At 43.3% G+C, this 25,520-nt stretch overlaps 1 protein-coding gene across 1 annotated transcript in view; it reads left to right on the forward strand.

Annotated features, from left to right (window-relative positions):
• Positions 1-634: 634 nt before the first annotated feature.
• Positions 635-25,520, forward strand: part of ids (iduronate 2-sulfatase) — a 53,401-nt gene continuing 28,515 nt past the window's right edge. The window contains 4 exon segments of the mRNA XM_072271043.1: positions 635-683; positions 686-802; positions 15,382-15,518; positions 17,492-17,669. Coding sequence (XP_072127144.1) covers positions 635-683; positions 686-802; positions 15,382-15,518; positions 17,492-17,669 — 481 coding nt within the window.

Consider the following 25,520-nt stretch of genomic DNA (forward strand, 5'->3'; position numbering starts at 1 on the left):
ACGAGTCCACCGAGACACAGGTGACTGCAGATGCTGGAATCTGGAGCAATAAACAGTCTGCCGGAGGAACTCAGCAGCCCGTGGAGAGCATGCTAACTGGTTGTATCACTGTCTGCTGTGGAGCAGCCACTGCACATATTCGGAAACAGCTGCAGGAGTTTGTAAACTCAGCCAGCTCCATCGTGGGTTCTACCTCCCCAGCATTGAGGACATCTTCAACAGGTGTTGCCTCAGAAAGGCGGCATCTGTCATTAAGGACCCCCATCAGCCAGGACATGTCCTTCTCTAATCGAGGAGTCTGATGATATATACTCAACGTTTTAGGAAGTTTTTTCCCTTCAGCCATCAGATTTCTGAATGGACAATGTACACCTCAACACTTTTTCCCCTCTTTTTGCACTAACTTAATTTTTATATACATACACACACACACACACACATATATAATATATATATAGATAGATATATATTATGTCTTAATGTAATTTATATTTTTATTATGTATTGTAATGTGCTGCTGCTGCAAAACGATATACAGTATTTCATGACTCAGGCCGGTGATATTGAACCTGATGCTAATTCGGAGGGCGGATTGCAGGCAGAGGCGGGACTTGCGCGGCGTCGGTCGGGTCACATGAAGTGCGCCTTAGCGGAGAGATTGCGAATTGGCGAGGGGCTGAACGTTCAATGGAGCGGGGCTGCGGATCGCGAGCAGTGCTGGGGCTCCTAGCGGTGCTGGCATTTTGCACTGGAGACGGCGAAGCCCGAACTAAAGCAGCCCCGCACTTGGCCCGGGAGGGAGGTAAGGAAAGGCCTTTGCGGGAACCGCGGCTCAGTGCCGGGATTGGGGAATCCAAGCGCTGTCACTGGGTGTTGGGTTTGGTAGCAGAAATCAGCCAGCTCCAGTACTTTGTGGAATGAAGTCTTTCATTGTACACAGTAACGCAAAAGGTGTTACGGGAAGGAATCTCAGTAGGCAGCATCTGCGGAGAGGGAAATGACTCCTGACTTGTAATTAACATTAGACCTATAAGACAACACAGCACAGGCCCTGCTGCCCACAATAAAAGTTTCTTAAATGTTGCTGGTGTACCTGCCTCTACCACCACCCCTGGTAGCGTGTTCCACCACTGTCTGTGTAAGAAAAAACTTTTCCTCTGACATCCCCCTTATACCTTAAAATTATGTCCCCTTGAATAATCTATAAACATTAATGTCTAATTCTACCTTTACTCACCTACTGCCTGTTACACTGTGGGTGTTTAGGACAGCAATGAAGTCTTGCATCTCTGGCAGTGTTCAGAGCTTCCTTCATTGTGTCAGTAGATTCCTCTGGGCTTTCACTACTGTCAGTCATGCAAGTCCCTGGTGGAGACTCAGGAATACTGTCACTCAGTTGTAGAAGGGTTCTTCATTGCTGTTTCTGTAACAATTTTGTTTTACCGGTCGGGGTTGTTAGCCCAGAGCTGAACCCCCAAACCTGAAGGACCAGTGGACCACTCTTTGTCTGGTCTCTACCCTTTGATCTGCTTGGCATGGGTGACTCTACCAAGAGCCAAAGCATAAAGTCCTGACTCCGGTCAACATAGCTCTCTAGGTCAGTGAGTCATGCAAGCCTCTAAACCACGACAAGATTGTGGTCCTCTTGGAGGAATTCAATGTTTAGTGGGCGCCTTAAACATTGTCATAAATGTTTGCTGGCCACATGTGAGATGGATCATAGTAAAAGTGGATTTTCTATTTGTGAAGTTGCATTTTGGGAGATCAAATGTGAAGGATAACTATGAGTTAATTGTAGGACCCTGAAAATAATGTTGATGTACTGGGTGATCTTGGGGTTCAAATCCAAGTTGATATCTTGCATGCTTGCCTTTGGTAGTCTCGGTATTAAGTTCAATAGTCATGGAAGTTGCAGTGTTATTCAACAGGTTAGGCTGCACCTGGAGTATTGCATTCAATTCTGCTCTCCCCAGAAAGTGTGTGAAGTCCTGAGAGAGTGTGCAGAAGAGAGTGTTCCTGGATTAGAAGGCATGTGCTACATAAAGAGTTGGACAAACTTAGTTCCACAAGAATGAGAAAATCTTCAGATGCTGGAAATCCAAGCAACCCACACAGAATGTTGGAGGAACTCAGCAGGCTAGGCAGCATCTAAAGAAGGGTCTTGACCCAAAACGTCAACTTTTCCATAGATGCTGCCTGGCCTGCTTGGTTCCTCTTGTGTTCTCCGTGTGCTGCTTGGAAAAACTTAGTTGTTTTCTCTGGAGCGGTGGAGGCTGAGGGGAGATCTGATAGATGTTTATGAAATAATGAGAGGCACGCAGGTTATTGTCACATGTATGGAGGTAGAGTGAAAATCTTTCTATGAATCCTGAGATTCTGCAGATGCTGGAAATCTTGGGCAACAAACAAAATTCTGGGAGATCTCAATAATTTGGGCCGTATCTATGGAAGGGGATAAATAGTCAACATTTTGGCTGAGATCCTTCATCAGGACTGGAAAATGGGGGGGCGGGGTGAAGTCAAAATAAGAAGGTGGGAGGGGAAGGAGTACAAGCTGGTAGGTGATAGGTGAGGCTGGATGAGGGGAAGGTGGGTGGGGGAGGGGATGAAACTGGGAGGTGGTAGGTGGGTGAAGAGAAAGGAATCTAATGGTAGAAGAGGGTGGACCATGGGAAAAAGGAAAGGAGGAGGGGAGCCAGAGGGAGGTTTCAAGGAGCTGAGAAAATCCTACAAAAATTAGTAGATATGGCCAGTCTATCATGGGTAAAGCCCCCCTCAACATTGAGTACATCTACATGGAGTACTGTCGCAGGAAAGCACCATCCATCATCAGGGACACCCACCACCCAGAACATGCTCTCTTCTTGCTGCTGCCTTCAGGAAGAAGGTACAAGGGCCCCAGGAAGAATCAGAATCCGGTTTAATATCACTGACCTGTGTTGTGAAATTTGTTGTCTTTGCAGCAGCAATGCAAAACATAACAGAGAAAAAAAATCCCTGAATTACAATAAGCATATATTAAGTAGTTAAATAAGTAGTGCAAAATTAGAAATAAAAAGTGAGGTAGTGTTCATGGTTTCAGTGTACATTCAGAAATCAGATGGCAGAGGGGAAGAAGTTGTTCCTGGATCGTTGAGTGTGTGCCTTCAGGCTCCTGTACCTCCTTCCTGATGGTAGCAATGAGAACAAGACATGATCTGGCTGATGGGGGTCCTTAATGATGGATGCCGCTTTTTGAGGCATTGCTCCTCGAAAATGTCCTGTACGTCATAGAGGCTGGAGGCTAGTGCCCATGATGGAGCTGACCAGCGGCTTACTGCGATCCTGTGCAGTAGCCACCCATTCCCCCATATCAGCTGATGATGCAGCTAGTTAGAATGCAAGCCTTTCTGCTGAAATGCCAAATCTCCTCAAACTCCTTATGAAATATAGTTGCTGTCATTCCTTTGCAGCTGCATCGATATGTTGGGTTCAAGATAGATCCTCAGAGGTATTGACACCCAGGAACTTGAAATTGCTCACTCTTTCCACTTCTGATCCCCCTATGAGGACGGGTGTGTGTTCTGTAATCTTACCATTCCTGGTCCACAATCCGTTCTTTGGTCTTCCTGATGTTGAGTGCAAGGTTGCTGCTGTGACACCACTCAGCTGCCTGATATATCTCACACCTGTACGCCCTCTTGTCACCGTCTGAGATTCCGCCAACAATGGCTGTATCGTTAGGAAATTTGCCGATGGCATTTTAGTTGTGCCTAGCCACACAGTTGTGGGTGTAGAGAGAGCAGAGTAGTGGGCTAAGTATACATCCAGTGTTTATTGTCAGCGAGGTGAAGATGTTATTTCCAATCTGCACTGATTGTGCTCTTGCTGTTAGGAAGTCGAAGATCCAGTTGCAGAGGGAGGTACAGAGCTCCAGGTTCTGGAGCTTTTTGATCAGAACCGTAGGAATGATTGTGGTAAATGCTGAGCTGTAGTCAATAGACAACATCTTATTGCGGTGATAGGCAAATTGCCGTGGGTCCAGGTCCTTACTGAAGCAGGAGTTGATTCTAGCTATAACCAACCTCTCAAAGTACTTTATCATTATAGATGTAAGTGCTATTGGACGATAGTCGTTAAGACAGCTCACCCTGTTCTTGGGCACAAGCAGAATTGTTGCCCTTTTGAAGCAAGTGAGAACTTCTCACTGTAGCAATGAGAGATTGATATTGTCTTTGAACACACCTGCCAGTCGGTTGGCATAGGTTTTCAGTGCCCTACCAGGTACTCCATCGGGGCATGTCGCCTTGTGAGGCTTCACCCTCTTGAAAGGCAGCCTGATGTTGGCCTCTGAGACAGGGATCACAGGGTCACCTAGTGCTGTAGGGATCCTTGTATCTGTAGTTTCATTCTCCTTTTCGAATCAGAATCAGGTTTAATATCACCGGCATATGTCGTGATATTTGTTAACTTTGCAGCAGCACTACAATGCAATACATAGATAGATATACTTTATTAATCCCGAGGGAAATTTGGTTTCGTTACAGCCGCACCAACCCAGAATAGAGCGTAAATATAGCAATACAAAAAACCCCAACAATCAAACACCAAAATGCAAACTATGCCAGATGGAAAATAAGTCCAGGACCAGTCTATTCGCTCAGGGTGTCTGACCCTCCTTGGGAGGAGCTGCACGTTCGATGGCCACAGGCAGGAACGACCTCCCGTGCCGCCAAGTGTTGTATCACGGTGGAATGTGGCCAAAGTCCAACAGTAAAAAGTTCTATATCCAGTCTGCAAACACGTTCCTCGATCGTAATATACCCCGGATTGCACCATCCGTTGTTAGCCGGAACAGTAAGCACCCCACTCCTTCACGCTGCTTACCGCTTTCAGTGCACTTCCGGTCAGGCGGAACAGTATTACCCACTGAACTGCTCTTCTCCAAAAGTTTCTGTTGTCTCGACCCGGTCCTCTTTCCTCGGCTTTGTGATCCCCCTCTGTGTGTTTTCCTCTGGATTTCAGCAGGGGTGTCCGCCGCTCTGCTCGCTAAACCGGCTGGCATTTGCTGGTCCGTGGAATACACAATGCGACCTTGCTTCAGTCCCGCGTGTCAGGATGTAACCATTTCCAGCGCTAAAGAAAACCCAAATAAAACTCTCTCTACCAGCATATTAGAGAGGGTGCAGCTTTGACGTGTTACCGCGAGAAAAAAAATACGAAAAATAACGTAAATTAAAAAGTAAGAAGAAGAAAGTAAGAATAAATCGGAACGGCTGTACCAGGCTGCATGCACGACCGGCGCATGCGCACATGCAATGCATGATTAGTGTAGAAAAAAACCGAGTTAAAGTAAGTATACAAATGAATATTAAAGTTAAATTAAAATAAGTGGTGCAAAAACAGAAATAAAAAAAAATACGTAGTGAGGTGGTGTTCATGGGTTCAATGTCCGTTCAGAAATTGAGTGGCAGACGGGAAGAAGCTGTTCCTGAATTGCTGAGTGTGTGCTTTCCGGCTTCTGTACCTCCTACCTGATGTAACAATGAGAAGAGGGCATGGTTGATGGTGGTGGTTTCCCTGGTTGGTGGGCGTCCTTAATAGTGGACGCCGCCTTTCTGAGGCACTGCTCCTTGAAGGTGTCGTGGGTACTACAGAGGCTAGTGTCCGTGATGGAGCTGTCTAATTTTACAACTTCCTGCAGCTTACTTTGATTTCCCACCCCCCCCCCAACCCATACCAGACAGTGATGTAGCCAGTCAGAATGCCCTGCACAGTATATCTAGAAGTTTTCAAGTGTTTTAGGTGATAAACTACTGTCTTGTTGTCTTTATAGCTGCATCAATATGCTAGGAGCACATTAGATCCGAAGCGAGCATAAAATGTGTTGACCTCATCTGGGAGTGAAGCATCTTTGTCATTCATGGTGTTAGGTTTCACTTTGTAGGAAGTGCAAATCCTGCCAGAGTTGATGTGCTTCCGATTTCACCTCCAACCTCAAATAAGAGAAAATCTGCAGATGCTGGAAATCCAAGTAACGCACACAAAAATTAAAAGGTGGAGAAGGGGAGGGATATGACAGGTGAAGCTGGGGAGGGTGTGAAGTTAGAGGAAATTAATTCCCATTTTAATTCCACTTCCCGTTCCTGTTCCGATATGCCAGTCCACGGCTTCCTCTACTGTCGCGATGAGGCCACATTCAGGTTGGAGGAACAACACCTGATGTTCCGTCTGGGTAGCCTCCATCCTGATGGTATGAGCATCGATTTCTCAAACTTCTGGTAATGCCCGCCCCTCCACCATTCCCCATTCCCTTTTCCCTCTCTCACTTTTGTCTCCTTGCCTGCCCAAAGCCTCCATCTGGTGCTCCTCCTACCCCCTTTTCTTTCTTCCATGGCCTTCTGTCCTCTCCTATTAGATCCCCCCTTCTCCAGCCCTGTATCTCTTTCACCAATCAACTTCCCAGCTCTTTACTTCACCTCTTCCCCTCCCGGTTTCACCTATCACCTTGTGTTTCTCCCTCCCCTCCCCCCACCTTTTAAATCTACTCCGCATCTTTTTTTTCTCTAGTCCTGGTGAAGTGTCTCTGCCTGAAACGTCGACTGTACTCTTTTCCATAGATGTTGCCGGCCTGCTGAGCTCCTCCAGCGTTTTGTGTGTGTCACCTCCAACCTCATTCAGAATTGTTCCTTAGCTCTTGAGCTAACCCTCCAGGTCATACTTTGTGCAGACGTGGGTCGCTGGACTTGAAGGCCACTGTTCTAGCCCTCAGCAGACTATGAACCTCCTGGTTCATTCACTGCTTTTGATTTGGGTATGTAGAGTAAGTTCTCATAGACACACACTCATCCACACAGGTTTTAATGAAGTCTGTGACAGCTGTGGCATACTCATTCAGACTTGAAGATGAATCGCTAGATACAGTCCAGTCCACTGATTCAAAGCAGTCCTGTAAGCGCTCCTGTGCTTCTCTTGTCCATACTTTCTTGATCCTCACTACTGGTCTTCAGTCTCTGCCTATATTCATGGAGTAGAGGTCCAGCTAGGTGATCAGACTTTCCGAAGTGCGGGTGAAAGATAGCACGGTAAGCATTCTTGATGGTTGTGTAACAGTGGTCAAGTTTGTTGGTTCCTCTGGTACTACAACTGATTTGTTGGTAATAATTATTTAGAGACTTTTTCAAGCTGGCCTTGTTAAGTCCCCCAAAATGATAGGGAAGGCATCAGGGTGTACATACTATTGTAACATAATATTTATTACTAATGACTATAAATTACACATTAAAATGGAGGTGTAACGTAAAGATTTTTGCTCCCACGTATGTGAAGGATGTAAGAAATAAAGTCACTTCAATTCAATGTGCTGCTTCATGCTTGTTTATTACATCGCTGTGGTGTCCCGCATTGGGAAGCTGGCACAATGCTCAGTTCATCTTGAGGCTGTTTGACGCTGGCCTGAGGTGGGATGTACACCACTACCAAAATGATTGCTGAAATCTCCCGCGGCAAATCAAATGGATGATACTTGATCGGGAGGTGTTCTAGGTCTGGTGGCCAGGATTGGGCTAGCACTGTAATATTTGCACACTACAAGGAGTTCATCGTAAAGCATACTCCACCTCCTCTGCCCTTGAAAGACCCAGCAGTCCTGTCTTGGTGGTGTATTGTGAAGCTGTATCACTGTGTCCTGAATGCAGGGGGTTAATCAAGATTCGGTGAAACAGAAAAAACGCAACTGGTCCTAATGTCCCTGTGGGACAGCACTCTAGCCCTGAGATCGTCAATTTTATTCACCAGAGACTGTACGTTTGCCAGCAGGATAGTCGGGTTTGGGAGTTGAAAGCCACGCTTCGTTAGACAAACTTTAAAACCAGCGAAGCATCCTGCCTTCCGCTGCCTTAAAGGGGAATCGGCGCCAGCAATCGGAGTCCATTTGAGTTCCAACTTTCAGTGGCAATAGATTTTTTTTAAATCGCATTAAAATGGGTTACTGACTGAACAGTCAAATGTAGTTGTGGTTTTCAGCTGTAACAGATTGAAACAAGAGTATTTGATGGTTTCCTTGGAGCTGTTCACATGAGTTGCCTTCCCGATGGTGCACCTAGAAGGTACAGTCATCTCAGGACTCACACCAGCAGGTTCAGGAACAGTTATTACCCCTCAACCATCAAGCTCTTGAACCAAAAGGATAACTTCACTCAACTTCATTTGCCCCATCATTGAAATGTTCCCATAACCAATGGACTCATTTCCAAGGACTCTTCATCTTGTGTTCTCGCTATTTATTGCTTATTTATTTATTATTATTTCTTTCTTTTTGTATTTGAGCAGTTGCTGTCTTTTGCACACTGAATATCCAAGTTGGTGCAATCTTTCATTGATTCTGTTGTGGTTATTAATTTGTTATGGATTTACTGAGTATCCCCCAAGAAAATGAATCTCAGGGTTGTATATGGTGACATATATGTACTTTGATAATAAAATTTACTTTGAACTGTGACTGGACGTGGAGAGGTTGTTTCCTGTATGGGGGAATCTTGGACCAGAAGACACAGCCTCAGATTAGAAGGGCATTTCTTTAGAACAGAGGAAGAGGAGTTTCTTTGCCAGAGAGTGGTGAATCTGTAGAATTCATTGCCACGGGCGGCTGTGAGGCAAAGTCATTGGGTATATTTAAAGCAGAAATTGATAGGTTCTCGATTAGTCAAAAGTTACAGGGAGGAGGCAGAAGAATGAGGTTGAGAGGGATAATAGATCAGCCATGATGGAATGGTGGTGTAGACTCGATGGGACAGATGACCTAATTTTGCTCCTGTGTCTTATGGTCTTAGTTTAGCTTAACATGGTGGACCGTAGGGCCTGTTCCTGTACTTTGGATTGCAGGGAGCTAAGAACTGCTATGTTGTTCTTGTTGTGCTAGCCCTGTGAAGTTGTGCCCACAGATGAGAACACAGCATTTTCGTGGTTTGATACCTGTCAGAGTTCAGTGCGTGTCAGGCTGTGATCAGCTCATAGAGAAACAGGTGAAAAGGTGGGATTCAAAATGAAAAACTGTGAAAGATCAAAAATAAAAGGGGCTTTGATTCTGATATTGCCTTTTTAAGTTGAGTTTATTGTCATCTCACAAGTACATGCGTATGCACAGATGCAATGAAAAACGTACCCGGAGTAACATCACAGACATAAAACATTGGAGGCTAAACATTTACAAATTAAGCGTAAATATAAATTATACAAGAAAGCACTGTGGTGGTTGTCCGCTGATGACAGGAAACCTGTGCAGGAGAGTTTTGAAAGTGGAAAAGCGTTGTACTGGAGCAGTTCCACTCTCTTGACCTCAGAAGTCTGAGTCCACTGGTTTGAACAAGTGTCACAGCCTGGCGTCTTCCTTGGTTGCAGTGAATGACCATTGCCTTGTCATGCCCTTCAATCTCCACAAGGCATTGCAATATCACCTTTTTGACTTGGATCTCATCTGCCCAGTCTACTGGAGCTAACTTTGTTTTCTTGGACAGGCAGGTCTCTATCTCATCCGGATATGAGGCCACCAGCTCCCCTCACTTGGTTTAGCTCGCCCGTCGAAGTGGTGTACCAGGGTGTGGCCGTTGCCGCGTTTAAACACATTTGAGTCATCTGTGAGAGCTGAGTGTCCGGTGTGGACCAATGGCAAGTTCACTGCCTCAGATTAGACATGACAGACCCCTTCACCAGAGGTGCTATCCCTCCCTGGTCCACACCATACTCCACACAAGAAATCGCTATTAGAACACAAAAAAATTTCCATTAGAGTGCAAGGTTATTATAGTGTTGCTACACAGAGGTAGTGATTATGATTTGTTCAAGAAACAAATGGTTGAGGGAAGGTAGCTTTCAGATTAATTTATTGTGAATACATCAAAGCATAGAGTGAAATGTGAATTTTGCGTTAACGACCAATATTACCCAAGATGTGCTGGGGGCAGCCCTCTAGTGTCTTCCCACATTTTGGTGCCAACATAGCCCACAATCTTTTAAAATTTCTGATTTCCAGTGTGTGCAGTTTATTGACAGTCAGGATTTTTACATGTATCTTATATGTAATGGTAGCTGTGAGAGGTGGCATAACTTGGCTGAGGCTGCGAGACTGCTCCGGCTGCTGCGCGCCTTGTGTCTGCGAGCTTTGCGGCGATTTGCCCTGCTACATGATGAACTGAGACCGAGGCTTTGGGCCTACTCCGGCTGCTGCAGGATTCGGATCTAAGGACTCAATTTGGTTCGGAATTCTGTTGCTGGCTTCTTTTGTTTGTACGATTTGTGTTTCTTTTCTCTTTCTCTGCACATAGGGTGTTGGTCTTTCTTTTTTTAATTGGGTTTTTTTGAGTTTCTTGCTTTCTGGCTCCTTGTAAGCAGATGAATCTCAAGGTTGTATAATTTATAATGAACTTTGGTAGGGATATTCAGTGATGGATGTTGCCTCCAGAGGCTGCAACTCCTGTAGATATTACCGATGGCAAGGAAGGATGGGCAAAGTTTACAGCTTTCTGCATCTTCGTTAATTCTTGAACATTTGAACTGCCGCCAGGTCTGCCTGACCTAGGCTACAACAATAAAACTGTTTCCTGAAATGCTGAGTAATGTGGTGCAGCACAACTACTGTGTACACAACACGTTCCTGTAAAACTGGTGTTGGCTTGGCATGAAAGAAGGCCTTTTTTGTGTGTGCTGCATCGGTGCAGAGAGAAAGTTATGTCTGGTAAACACACCGCCGTCTCGAGGGTCGCAGGGAAAAGAGAGGCCAGCCATAGGGGTTGGTTGTGAATCTAAAAGGGAGGGAGCATGTGCAAGTCTGTTTTGGGTGTAAAGAGGCCTGTCATCAGCGGTGAGAGGGATGTGCATGGAGTAGGACGAGGCTCTGAGATTGGCACAGAGGGTATTTGGTTTAGGTCATGTGACCAGGGTTTGCGGTGGATGGGATGGGTTGGATTGGGCAAGATGGAGAGTAGAGGAGGGTGATGGAATGTGAGGTAGTAACTAAACGTCTGCTTGAGCTGGCTTTCCAATGCCAGATTTTCGCTTGCCTAGAATGAGCCTCTTTAATTTGCAGCATTACAATGCAGTCCCTGTTAATAATGTGCTTAGGAGCAATATGTTCTTCATTCTCCCAATTTTTCAAGTGAGCATTCACAAAAAAAAACATAATGTAAACATAAATTATATAAGAAAGCGTGATTAGAGCACAAAAAACAAAACCCAGGGTGGGGTAGCGCCTCTGGTGAAGGGGGTTTGTCGTGTCTAAGTGGTGATAGTGTTGCTATGAGACAGAGTCCATGAAGTCAGGTGTGGAAAGTGTCAGCTCTACGAGAGAAGAGTCTGTTTATTTATTACCAAAGTACGTGTACTATATACAACCCTGAGATTCATCATCTTGTAGGCAGTCAAAAATCCAACAGAACCCATTAAAAAGGATCACTAAACACCCATGTGCAAAATAAAGAACAGCAAATTGTGCTAACAATAAAAAGTAAATAAATAACACCCAGGGGTAAAGTTCATGAAAGTGAGTCCACAGCCATGAAGCTTGCTTGTCACTGTAGCCGGTCTGGGGCTCTGTTTTTTGCAGGCCACAGCCTCAGTTCAGTACAGAGACAAGTCAACCTCGTGGAGCAGTGAGTTGATCACTGGCCTGTCCCCCACCTCTGGCCCTGACATCCTGACCTTTACAACCCAGCCCAGCCGACTGTCGGCTTGTTTTTCACTTTTGGACGCCTGGCCCTGCCACTTCAATTCAGTCTCGAGGCCCCTCCAGCATGGCCAAACATCATCTCATCCCTCGCTCTTGGGCTTGGGGCCCTGCTGCCTGGATTAGGTCTATACCCACCACACGGCAACCTTTTGCATCTTTGAGACTCCAGTTTACACCCCAAAAATGACAGGTCATAACAGGCTATTGACTGCAGTGATCGTGTCCAGAAAAATTGTGATTAACAGAGTAGTTAGTAGGTTTATTTGCACCAGTAAGGTGTCAGTGTGTTTCACCAGCGACATCTTAAACCAGAAGTTGAAGATGGATTGAACGTGGCCCATGGGACATTACAGCACAGGAACCAGTCCTTCATCCCATATTTGTGCCACACCAATTAAATTAGTAATCAAATGCCCTAGTAAATAAATCCCTTCCCCCTACACAATGTCCACATCCCTCCATTTCCAGCATGTTCAAATGCCTATCTAAGAATGTGTCTGTTGAATCTGCTTCCACTGCCACCCTTACCGATGCATCCCAGATACCCACCAACCTCTGTGAATTAAATAAAACTATTCTGATCTGCACATCTTCCAACTGTCCACTCTCACTTTAAAAGCATGCCTTCTGGTTTTAGGCATCAAAATGGGCCTGGGCCCAGAAATGTGGGCAAAAATCTGGTACTACAAGACTGAATTTCTGGCTTCACTTCTGCTAAACAGTTAGCGGTATTAATCAGTACTAATATTTTGAGAAGCGTAATTGGGATTCACTATCATTTCCTTCTGTCTAAACACAGACAGCTTGTGACAGCTGAAAATCCTTTTAAATAAATACAGTCCATAGATTGATTGGCAGGTTTTACTGACAGACTGAAGATGAAATTGGACGTTGTTTTTAAAATTATTCACACTAATCTCTGTAAACTCTAGAGTCTTTTGTGCAATAATATCCCAGATCAGTAGTTTCTGAGATGCTCAAACCACCCCATATGGCACCAACTATCATTCCGAGGTCAAAGTTACTTGGATCACATTTCTTCCCCATTCTGATGTTTGGTCTGAACAAAAACTGAACCGCTTGCCATGTCTGCGCAGTTTTATGCATTGAGTTGCTTCCTCATGATTGGCTGATTAGATATTTCCATTAATGTGTAGGTGTACGTAATAAAGTGGCCATTGAGTGTATGTCACAGTGATGATGAGTTTCAGCATTTCCATTGTAGACGTGACACCATAAGATGCACCACAGATTATCCTCCATTCTTTGCATTTAGAGTTCCTAGAATTATGCAGCATGGGAACAGGCCGTTCGTCCCATCTGGTCCGTACTGACCATGGTGCCCCGGTCCAGTTAGTCCTAGTTGCCAGTGTTAGGCCCATAACGTTCTAAACCTTTCCAATTCATGTATCTGTCTAAGTGCCTTTTAAAAGTTGTTATTGTTCCTGCTTTAACCACTTCCTCTGGCAGCTCATTCCACATACAAACCACCATTTATGTAAAAACACAAGTTCCTATTGAGTCCTTTCCCTTTCACCCTAAGCCTGTGGCCTCAAGGGTTTGATTTCCCCAATCCTGCGAAAAAGACTGGGTGCACTCAGTCTATCTAATCCCGATTCGGGGCCTTGATCTAAAACTCTGACTGTCCCCTGTGTCCACAGACACTGCCTGACTGGCTCAGTTCCTTCAGCAATTTGTTTCTTTGTTCCAACATCTGCGGTTTCCTGTGTCACCACATGTTGGTAGCCCAGATATGGGGTACAGTGAGACAGCATGGACGAAGGCCCTTCGGACCAACACTTGCATGCCTAACAGATTGCCTGGTGCAGTTACTCCATTTTCCGGTGTTTGGCCCATATCCCTCTAAAACAGGGTTCCTATCCTTTTTTTAATGCCAGCTTCCTGTTTAAGATGGCACTGGTGAATCTCAGTGACTTCTGGCTGGTGGCCGATGAGACAAAGAAAACAAGTAAATACCTTGTTAATCACTCCTTTTTCTGGAAACCAATCATCACAAACATTGGCCTTTAACTTCCCTTTGGACTAGGAGGCAATTCGTTAAGACCTGAGGTTTGATCGATTTAAGTGCTGGGTTGAATGGGCTTTGACGGTTTGATGGGAGGCAGGTTGGACCCCCATGTCCTGTAGGTCTCCTCTCCAGTGACTGATCCAGTAGCCCCTGAGTCAATCTCAAACTTAATGTCTTTTTCCTTGACAGTGACTGTGGCATAATATGGTTCAGGTGGTTCCTCATCTGTTTCCACTGCAAACATGTGGTAGGCACACACTGCCTCTTCATCTGCATCTTCTAGATGGTGTGTGGCTGCCTGAGCCTGTTGAGCTTTCCCCTGCCCAGCCTTTGAATTTCTGCACTTTTTACCTAAATGTCCCTTTTTGCTACAAGCATGGCAGACAGTGTCTTTGAATTTGCAATCATTTGCATAGTGCGTCCCTCCACACCGGAAACATTCCACCCGCTTTGCCTGTTTACCAGTCTCCCTCCTGACTTGGTGCACTGCCGCTGACTGCGACCCGCCCCCCCCCCCCCCCATGTCCTTTCTGTATATCCTTGACGTTATTAGCAGCCATCTCCATGCCTTCGGCAATTTTTAAGGCTTTCTTGAAAGTCGGCGGTGGGGTTTTCCCTAACAGGTGGCGTTGTATGCCGTCATTATTAATGCCGCATACCAATCAGTCACGGAGCACGTCTTCCAACACCATTCCGAAATCACAATGCTCCGACAGCTGCCGAAGCTTGGCCACAAAATTGGCCACAGACTGACCTGGCTTCCTAAAACGGCTGTGAAACTTACGCCATTGGACTATCACAGAAGGTTTCGGATTATAGTGGTTCCCCACGAGCTTGACCAGTTGGTCATATGGAATTTCCCCCGGTTTCCGCGGTGTGGCTAAATTCCTTATTAGCGTGTAAGTCTTTGCCCCACACATACTCATGAGAATATAGTGCTTCTTAGCCTCAGTAATTCCATTGGCACAGAAAAAGTGTCCCAACCTTTCCTCATACTCTGGCCAGTCCTCCATAACCTTCACAAATTCACTGATAGTCCCAAATGTAGCCATCTGAACGTGAGGCCCCTTATCGGCGCTGCTGCTCCTGTTCGATATGTGCTGACACGTCCACAAAACCAGTTCACCTCGTTGCCAAAAATATGTGGTAACTTCTACTTCGAAAAAGACACACTTGACAACTTCATGCCCAAAGTCACAACTTTATCTCGAACGTCAAAACCGTTATGTATATACAGAGGCTTTCACAACCCGTATGGCATGGCAGGAACACTATATACAGAGCACACTGGAAGTGAAAAGAACGGAAGTGGAACTCCCCTCCCCCCATTATCCTAATTAGTATTAACTTGCTTTTAATAATGCTCACATTGCAACAGTTGTATGTTGTATACATTGATAATAAATGAATTTTGAACCAATGCCATGACCCCAGGTTGGGAAACCCCACTCTAAACCTTTTCAGAATCAACACTTTTAGTCACTGGTGGAAAGAGAGTACTGCCTACGGCAAGAGTATGAAAGCCACACATCTCATGGACCTTCTCAAATAGAATGATGTTAACTGATCCAATCTGTCATTTTCAGTGCTTTTAAATTCAAGGATAGGTTCACTCTTTCTCAAGCATTTATAATTTTATTTCTCCCATCAGGAAAAATGAATGTCCTCTTCATCATTGCTGATGATCTGCGCACCAGTCTGGGATGCTATGGAGATACTACCGTCTTATCACCAAACATTGACCAACTTGCATCCAAGAGCTTTGTTTTCAATAATGCTTTTGCCCAAGTAAGTTAAATAGTTCCAGTATATAAAAATATACCTCTGAATCCTGTGATGTATTGGTATTACCTACACTTCAATGAATGGTCTGGAGAAAGTGGAGATGGAGAGGATGTTTCCTGTACTCTGGGAGTCTAGCACCATAGGGCACAGCCTCAGAATAGAAGCATGGCCCTTTAGAACAGAGATAAGGATTTCTTTAGCCAGTGCATGGTGAGTCTGTGGAATTTATTATCACACGCGGCTGTGGAGGCCATCATTGGGTATATTTAAAGAGGAGGTTGATAGGTTCTTGATTAGTCAGGGCGCAAAAGGTTACAGGGAGAAGACAGGAGAATGGAGTTGAGAGGGATAATGATTCAATTCAAGTGTAATTGTCATCTAAGCATACATGAATACTCTGCCACGTGATTGGCTGATGATATTTATGCATTAATGTTCAGGTGAGCGGTTTTACCTAACGTAGTGGCTACTGAGTGTATTCTCCCTCACTGGCCTATCAGTTCCACCCTGATTCTCCTGACAGCCAATCAGGTGAGGTGTATTTATGGGGCCAATTAGCCTTAAGGAAAATTAGTACGTGGAAGGAAACCAGGGCAGCCGGGGAAGTCCCGTCTGGCCATGGAGGGCATGCCATCTCCATTCAGACAGCAGAGGTCAGGGTTCAACTTGGGTTACTGGAACTGTGAGATGTACATATGCTGGAAATTTGGAGCCACACACACACACACACACACACACACACACACACACACAATGCTGGAAGAACAGGTCAGGCTGCTTCTCTGGGGGGAGAGAGAGGTAAAACAGTCAACGTTTTGAGTCTTTCATACAGTTCTTACAGATCAAATCATTACAGTGCATTGAGCTAGAATAAGGTAAAACAATAACAATGTAGAATAAAGTGTAAAAGCTACAGGAATAACAAAGTACGGGTAAATGATAAAGTGCAAGATCATTGCAAAGTAGATTGTGAAGCTAAAAGTCCATCTTATCGTACAATAGGTCTGTTGAAGAGTCTGGTAACATTGGGATAGAAGCTATACTTGAGCCTGGTGGCATGTGCTTTTAGACTTTTGTATCTTTTGCCCGACGGGAGGGGAAGAGATTTTATGGGATGGGTAGGGTATTTGATTATGCTGGCTGCTCTACTGATGCAGCGAGAAGTGTTGACAGAGTCCATAAAACGGAGGCTGTTTTCCGTGATGTGCTGATTTGTGTCTATGAAGGTCTCAGTTTCTTGCAGCCACAGGCAGAGCACTTGTCATACCAAGCCACGATGCATCTAGATAGGATGCTTTCTGTGGTGCCTCGGTTAAAAATTGGTGATGGTCAATGGGTATTAATATTTAACAACAATAACATTCAGGAATCCCAAAGTTCAAAGTAAATTTATTATCAAAGTACATATATGTCACCATATACAACCCTGAGATTAGTTTTCTTGTAAACATAGCCAGTAAATCCAATAACCATAATAGAATCAGTGGAAGATGTCACCCAAAAGGGCAGACAGCCAGTGTGCAAAAGTCAACAAACTGCAAACACGAAAGGAAAAAAAATCAAGAATATGAGGTGAAGAATCCTTGAAAGTGAGTGCATAGGTTGTGGGAGCAGTTCAGTGATGTGGCAAGTGAAGTTTTCCCCTCTGGTTCAAGAGCCTGATGGTTGAAGGATTATAATTGTTCCTGAGCTTGGTGGCGAGAGCCCTGAGGCTCCTGTACCACCTTCCTGATGGCAGCAGCAAAACGAGCGCTTGGCCTGGACGGTTGGGGGTCCCTGATGACGGATGCTGCTTTCCTGTGACTGTGCTTCCTGAGATGTGCTGAGTAGTGGAGAGGGCTTTACCCGTGTTGGACTGGGCCACCTGGGAAATGTGTTGATCCAGCACCACCAAACTCTGCGACGCTGACAGAGTTTTGTAGTAGGTTGGGGAAAAGTTTGATCCATTTACCACTGTTGCTTTCCCTGTTGTGCAGCAAGCTCTCTGTGGACCCAGCAGAACATCATTCCTGACCAGCCGGCGTCCCGACACCACCCGCCTTTATGATCACCATTCCTATTGGAGGACTCATGCAGGGAACTACACTACGCTGCCCCAGTACCTGAAGATGAATGGCTTCCTGACCATGTCAGTGGGTAAAGTCTTTCACCCAGGTAAGTTTCTGTCCGGTCAAGGAACCACAGGACGACATTCAGACCCTCCGCTCAGAATCAGTTTTATTATCACTGGCATGTAAGCTTTTTTTTGTGTTTTGTAACAGCAGTACAATGCAATACATAAAAAATGCTATATTATACAATAAGATATGACAAGTGGTTGTAGGAGAGGCAGGACTGGCAGCTCAATATTCTGTGTTTCTCTTGTTTTAGACGCGACAGAGTGGGAGGGATGAAAGGAGGGGTGGCATTACTAGTCAGGGAAAATGTCACGGCAGTGCTCAGTCAGGACAGACTAGAGGAGATTTACTAACGTGTTGCCTGTGTTTCATCCCCTAAGTTACAGAGAAAGGTTGAACAAGTTAGGTCTTTATTCTTTGGAGCGTAGAAGCTTGAGGGGGGCTTGACAGAGGTGTTTAAAATTATGAGGGAGATTGGTAGAGTTGACATGAATGGGCTTTTTCCATTGAGAATGAGGGAGTTTCAAACAAGAGGACATGAGTTGAGAGTTAAAGGGCAAAAGTTTAGGGGTAACATGAGGGGGAACTTCTTTACTCAGAGAGTGGTAGCTGTGTGGAACGAGCTTCCAGCAGAAGTGGTTGAGGCAGGTTCGATGTTGTCGTTTAAAGTTAAATTGGATAGATATATGGACAGGAAAGGAATGGAGGGTTATGGGCTGAGTGCAGGTCGGTGGGACTAGGTGAGAGTAAGAGTTTGGCACGGACTAGAATGGCCGAGATGGCCTGTTTTCATGCTGTAATTGTTATATGGTTATATATGGTTATAATTGTCCACTGAGGCGTAATGGGTGGAATTGAGGAATAAGAAAAACATGACACCGTTAATGGGGCTATATTACAGATCACCCAACAGTCTGTGGGATTTAGAGGAACAAATTTGTAGCAAGATTGCAGACTACTGCAAGAAGCATAAAGTTCTTATATTATTGACTGGGACTCCAATACTGTAAAAGGACTAAGTGGGATAGACTTTGTCAAATGTGTTCAGGAAAATTTACTTAATCAGTACATACAAGTCCCAGCGCGAGAGTATGTGTTATTTGATCGGCTGTTAGGGAATGAGACAGGGCAGGTGACAGAAGTTTGTGTAGGGGAATAATTGGCATCTAGTGATCATAGGAGGGAGGAGAAGATGGCGACGCAACGCAGCTCGCAGCGGCCACTCCGGTGGTGCTGTCTGTTATTTGTCAAGTAGGGTGCTGTGCACAATCCTGATTTAATGGAGACGGACATGAGAGCACAGAGGAACATCTGGTGAAACTTCTGCAATGCTTACTTCGCTGCTGCTGCTGCTACTGTGTGGTCCAGAATCTCCGGAGGAGAAGGCCCTGAGTCCTCGGCTTTGCTTGTTGCTCGGCGGCCAGGGAGGGGTCGAAGCGCTCGGCAGAGGATGGTGCTCGGAGAGGCTGTGTTGGAGAGGCTGTATCGGAGGGGCTGGTCAGAGGCTCGAAGTTCTCGGATGGACTCAGAGTCCGCTGCGGTCGGGTGCTTCTAATGGTGCTGCATCAGCAAGTTGGCGGTGCTTGGAGATTCATGGCGGGGAGAGTTTCTCCCTTCTGCTGCTTGTGTGAGATGATGAGTCCGTTGGGACTTTGAGACTTTTTTTTTACCGTGCCCATGGTCTGCTCTTTATCAAATTACAGTACTACTTTGCACTGTCGTAACTATATGTTATAATTATGTGATTTTGTCAGTTTTAGTCTTAGTCTGTGTTATGTTTCTGTGATATCATTCTGGAGGAACGTTGTATGATTTTTTAATGCATGCATTTCTAAATGACAATAAACGAGGACTGAGTGTCCTCATAATCTAATCTAATACCATTAGTTTAAAAGTACAAATGGGGAAAAAAGATACGTCTGGCTTCGGATTGAGATTCTAAACTGAAGTAAGGTGAATTTTGATGGTATCAGAAAGGATCTGGCAAGTGTGGATTGGGACAGGTTGTTTTCTGCCAAAGGTGTATTTGGTAAAGGGGAGGCTGTCAAAAATGGAAATTTTGAGAACACAAAGCTTGTATGTGCCTGTTAGAACAAAAGGTAAAGATAACAGATTTAGGGAACCTTGGTTTTCAAGAGATATTGAGGCAAGTTGCGTAGGAGGTATAAGCAAGTAGGAACAAATAAGGTGCTTATGGAGTATAAGAAATGCAAGAGAACACTTAAGGAAGAAATCAGGAGGGCTAAAAGAGGCATGAGGTTGCCCTAGCAGACAAGATAAGGCAAGTCCTAAGGGATTATACAGATATGTTAAGAGCAAAAGGATTGCAAGGGACAAAACTGGTCCTGTTGAAAATCTATGTGTGGAGCCAAAAGAGATGAGGACGATCTTAAATGTTTTTTTTTCATCTGTATTTACTCAGGAGATGGACACATAGTCTATAGAAATAAGACAAAGCAACATCGACTTCATGGACCCTATACAGGTTACAGAGGAGGAGATGTTTACAGTCTTGAGGCAAATTGGTGATGATGGTACGTCGCATCCGGAGTTTCTCTGGTTAGTGAACGATTCCCCTCCACACCTCTCTGACGTAGTGGGGAACATGTATGATGCAAGTTACAGCAGTGGTTTGCCATTGCCTTCTGCCGGGTGAGTTTCCAAAGAGATCACCAGCTCGGAACCCAGCACGGATGGAAAGTGTGGAGGGGAGCCGGCTGGATTCAAACTTGGGACCTTTCATCCCGAAGTCCGACGCTGATGCCACTACGCCACCAGCCGGGTCTGAGGCAAATGAGGGTGGATAAATCCCCAGGGCCTGGCAAGGTGTTCCCTCAGACCCTGTGGGAGGCAACTGCAGAAATTGCTGTGGCCCCAGCAGCGATATTTAAATTATCCTTAGAGACAGGTGAGGTACCAGAGAATTGGAGGATAGCTAATGTAATTCCACTGTTTGAGAAAGGCTCTAAAAATAAATCAGGAAATTAGGCAGTGAGCCTGATATCAGGAGTGGGAAAGTTGTTGGAAAGTATTGTAAGGGACCGGTTATATGAGTATTTGGATAGACGTGGATTGATTAGGCATAGTCAGCATGCTTCATGCATGGTAGGTCGTATCTAACCAATCTTATAGAGTTTTTCAAGGAAGTTGCCAGAAAAGTTGATGAAGGCAAGGTAGTGGATGTTGTCGACATAGACTTTAGAAAGACGTTTGACAAAGTCCTGCATGGGAGATTGGTTAAGAAGGTTTAGTCGCTCAGCATTCAAGTTGAGGTAGTAAATTGGATTAGACATTGGCTTTGTGGGAGCAGCCAGAGAGTGGTAGTAGATGGTTGCCTCTCTGACTGGAGGCCCGTGACTAGTGAAGTACCACAGGGATCGGTGCTGGATCCCTTGTTGTTTGTCATCTATATCAGCGATCCCGATGATAATGTGGTTAACTGGATCAGCAAGTGGGGATGTGAACTTGATTTCAATGCTTAAGAGAAGTTTGGATAGGTACATGGCTAATAGGGGTATGGAGAGCTATGGTCTGGGTTCTGCTCAGTAGGAGTAGGCAAAAAATGGTTCGGTATGGACTAGATGAGCCAAAGGGCTTGTTTCTGTGCTGTACTTTTCTATGATTCCGGGAAAAATGAAATAGTGCAAAGAAGATCAAAAATAATGACTCAAGGACTGATCAGAAACCTGACGGTAGTGGGGAAGAAGCTGTTCATAAAATGTTGAGTGTGTGCCTTCAGGGTCTTCTACTCCTTCCTGCTGGTAGCAATGAGAAGAGGACATGTCCTGGATGATGGGGGTCCTTAATGATGGATGCGGCCTTTTTTTTTGTAATTTATTTTTTTATTGAAGTTCATCATCAAACATTTCCGTAAGATGTATTTCAGATATTGTGCATATATATCATATAGTCATATATGCCACATATCTCCACATAACATTTATCTGAGGTATACACTTATAGAAAAGAGTGGAAAGAAAGAACAAGCAAAAGGAGAAAACTATGTACAAGTAGGGAGTGATTTTTTTTTACAACATATTCATTGATTTGTGAGAATAAAATCAGGCCTATGAGGTGTTATGTAGTTAAACCATTTTTTCCAGTATGAATCAAATTGTTCCAAGTTATGATTAACAAGTTATGATCTTCCCCATTTTGTTAATGTCCATTGTAATTTCCCTCCACGCGTTTAAAGTTAGGCTCTCCTGTGATAACCATTTCCTGGCAAGAGTCTTTTTACCAGCCACCAGCAGTATATTCATTAAATATTTATCTCTTTTCAACCATTCTTGAGGTATATACCCAAAATATATGCTCTTACTTTCTAAGGGTATTTCGCATTTAAAGATGTCTTGTAGGGCATTGTGTATCTCACTCTAATAGTCTTTGATAACGGGGCATTCCCAGAAAATATGATGATGGTTTGCATATTGATTTCCACGATTTCTCCAGCAAACAGGAAGGTTACTATCATAATGGGATTTCTGAGAGGATATAATAAAATATCTTCTCAAGTTTTTCCATCCGAATTCCCTCCATTTCTGTGAACTGGTACACTTCCATTGATACCTCCATATTATTGTCCATTCTTCCTCAGATATAATTATCCCTGCTTCCTTCTCCCATTTTGTTTTAATGTATGAAGTCGAATGTGTTTTAAGATTTGACAAATCCTTATACATGCTTGAAATAATTCTACTACCGTTATCTGAATTATATGCTTTTCTAAATAGCTGTATCAAACTTGTTCTTGCCTTGGTTACATTTTGTACTGTAGCATCTGTAGCATCTGTAAATGCTGATAAAAGTCTTGTTTTTCTGATAAGTATTTCTCTTTAAGCATTTCAAAACTGAACAGTGTTCCTTCTTTCATTATATTGCAAAGAACTGTTATTCATTTAGCTGTCCAGTCCTTAAATCTAGCATCCAGTGTATTCGGCGTAAAATCCAAGTCATATGCACACCATTTATTGCAATTGCAATATCTCCCTCTAGCTTATATTCTTTTATAATAGTTTTCCATATTTTATGAGTCCATTTCACCTATGGGTTATCAATAGTATTTATGTACCTTTGTAGGTTGTTATCAGCCAAAATTGCCTATATGGGGATGGGAAGTATCCTCTCCTCAAAGTTTTTCCATTGAGCATCATATGATGGGTTGCACCAGCATATCACGGCTCTCAACTGTGCTGCAAAATAATAACCTCTTAGAGAAGGTAGGTTCCATCCCCCCTTTTCCTTGGCTAATTGCAGTTTTGAGATGAACTCTAGGCCTTTTACCTTGCCATATATATCTAGATAACATTTTGTTCCATTCATTGAATTGATTTTGATTAATCTCTATTGGTAGGGTCTGAAAGAGATATCGTAGTCTGGGTAGTATCTTCATTTTAATAGATTCAATCCTTGAACTGAGACTTAAAAAAGGAATTAGGTTGCATCTTGTTGTATCTTCCTTAATTTTTTTATATATAGGCTGATAATTGCATTCTGATAATTTTACCAAATCTTTTGGCATAATGATGCCCAAATATTTGGAAGACTCTGTTTGCCATGCCCAAGGATATCTACTTTCAATTTCTCTTGGTGGGCTATAGTTATATGAAAGTAATTGGGCTTTATCTATGTTGATCTTGTATCCTGATAATTGGCCATATTGTTCAAAGGATTGCATTAATTTAGGTAAAGAGTATGTTGATTGCCCTAGATGGATCAAAATGTCATCCGCGTAACAGGCCAATTTATGCTCTGTCCCTTTAGTAGCAATTCTCCGATACCTTCAATTTGTCTGATGTATTGAGCTAATGCTTCCAGATATATATTGCGAAGAGCAGCGGTGACCATGCACAGCCCTGTCTCGTGCCCCTTTCTAGGGTAAAACTATTTGATAAATATCCATTGATTTTAATCCTAGCAGTAGGATTGTCATATATTGCCTGTATAGTTTTAATAATTATGTCATGGAACCCAATTCTATGTAAAACTCTGTAAAGAAAATTGCAATTAACCGAATCAAATGCCTTTTCAGCCTCCACGCTTATTGCTTCGATTTTTTTTTTGTATATGATCCATAATGTGAAGTGTCCTTCGTATATTGTCTTGTGTTTGGCGTTGTTGTATAACCCTGTCTGATCCTTGTGTATCAGTATGGGTAGAAACTCTTCTAATTGTTTGGCCTTGATGGAGGTAAATAATCTATAATCTACATTAAGAACGGATATTGATCTAAATGACACACATTCCATTTTATCCTTGCTTTCTTTTGGTATAGCTGAGATTATCACTTCCTTCCAGCTGGGTGGCATTTATGCCTTTTTTAGAACCCAGTTCAGTGTGGGGAGTAAGACAAGAATTAACTCATTTTTAAAATTCTTTGTACCGCTCTGCCTTATACCCATCCAATCCTGGTGACTTGCTTAATTTAAGCCTACTAATTACAGCTTTTAGTTCAACTTCAGTCATGTCAGCAGTCATCGTTCTATTTTGTTCTTCGCTTAAAGTGGGTAACTCTAGAGAATTCAATTTGGGTTATGCTTCCCCCTGGAGCTTTGGAATATAGAGTTTTGTAAAACATTTCAAAAGCTTCTTGAATTTCACTTAGCTTTTTTTTTATCATTTTTGTTCTTGGATCTGTAATTCTATGAATTTTATTTTCTGCTATCTTTTTTTTCAGTTTCCATGCCAGTATTTTCATAGACTTCGATCCACTTTCATAATGTCTCTGTTTCAGAAACATTATATTTTTCCTGATTTCTTGTGTAGCCAAATTATTAATTTCATTCCTAATTTTTTAAATTTCCTCTAATGTATCCTGTGCCAAATTCAATTTGTGTTTTTTTTCTAGTTCCTTCAGCCTATTTTGTAATTCCTCTAATGTTTTATTCCTTATTTTTTTTCTTATATGAAGATATCGCTATAATTTTCCCTCTTAAGACAGCCTTCAGAGTATCCCATAGAATGGGAGGTGAAACCTCTCCATTATCATTGAATTCTAAGTAAAGACCAATTTCTTTTTTAATTTGTTCCTTAAAGTAGGGATCATTGAGTAGACTTGAATTTAGTTTCCAAATAGTATTCTTTGGTTGTAGGTTAAAATCAACAGATAAGTATATAGGTGCATGGTCACTTACATCTATTGTCCCAATTCCACAGGTGTTTATTTTGTCTTTGTCTTTTCCAAATGTTATCAAATAGTCTATTCTTGTATATACAGAATGGCGGGGGGGGGGGCAGACTAATGAGTGTACTAACTTTCTTATGTAAGGATTTTGTTTCATAGGTTTTTTCTATTGGAAGAGTCTAACGTTGCCTCCCCCACATATCAGGAAACCTTCTGTTTCTATTACCATAATATTAGTAATTTTCTGAAAGAAACTAATATCACTTCCTGGGGGTGCGTATATGTTCAAAAGAGTAACTGAATTTCCATCTATATTCCCCCTTATCAGAATATATCTGCCCTCCTTATCTCCCATTTCGAATACCTTTTCAAAATTTAGCTTGCTTGAGATAAGAATAGCAACTCCTCTCCTGTGTCCTGATTTATATGATGAGAAAAACAAATTAGTGAAGCCCATTCTCTTTAGTTTTCCATGCTCATTATCACTTAAGTGAGTTTCCTGTAGATGTACTACATGGGCTTGTTCTTTTATAAATTTGGATAGAATTTTACTGCGTTTGATTGGATTTAACAGCCCATTGACATTAAAAGAAATGAATTTTAATTTATCCTTAGCCATGTGTATTTATCTGTCAATATATCATTGAAATTAGCAGAATGAAGCTTAATCGATCTACTCCCTGAACAAATAAGAACCAAGAAACGTGAATAATAAAAAAAAGACAACGAAAGTGTGATTCCAAGGCTGAGGTCTTTAGTAGATGA

Source organism: Mobula birostris, chromosome 10 (genome assembly GCF_030028105.1).
Source record: "Mobula birostris isolate sMobBir1 chromosome 10, sMobBir1.hap1, whole genome shotgun sequence".
Lineage (NCBI taxonomy): Eukaryota > Metazoa > Chordata > Chondrichthyes > Myliobatiformes > Myliobatidae > Mobula > Mobula birostris.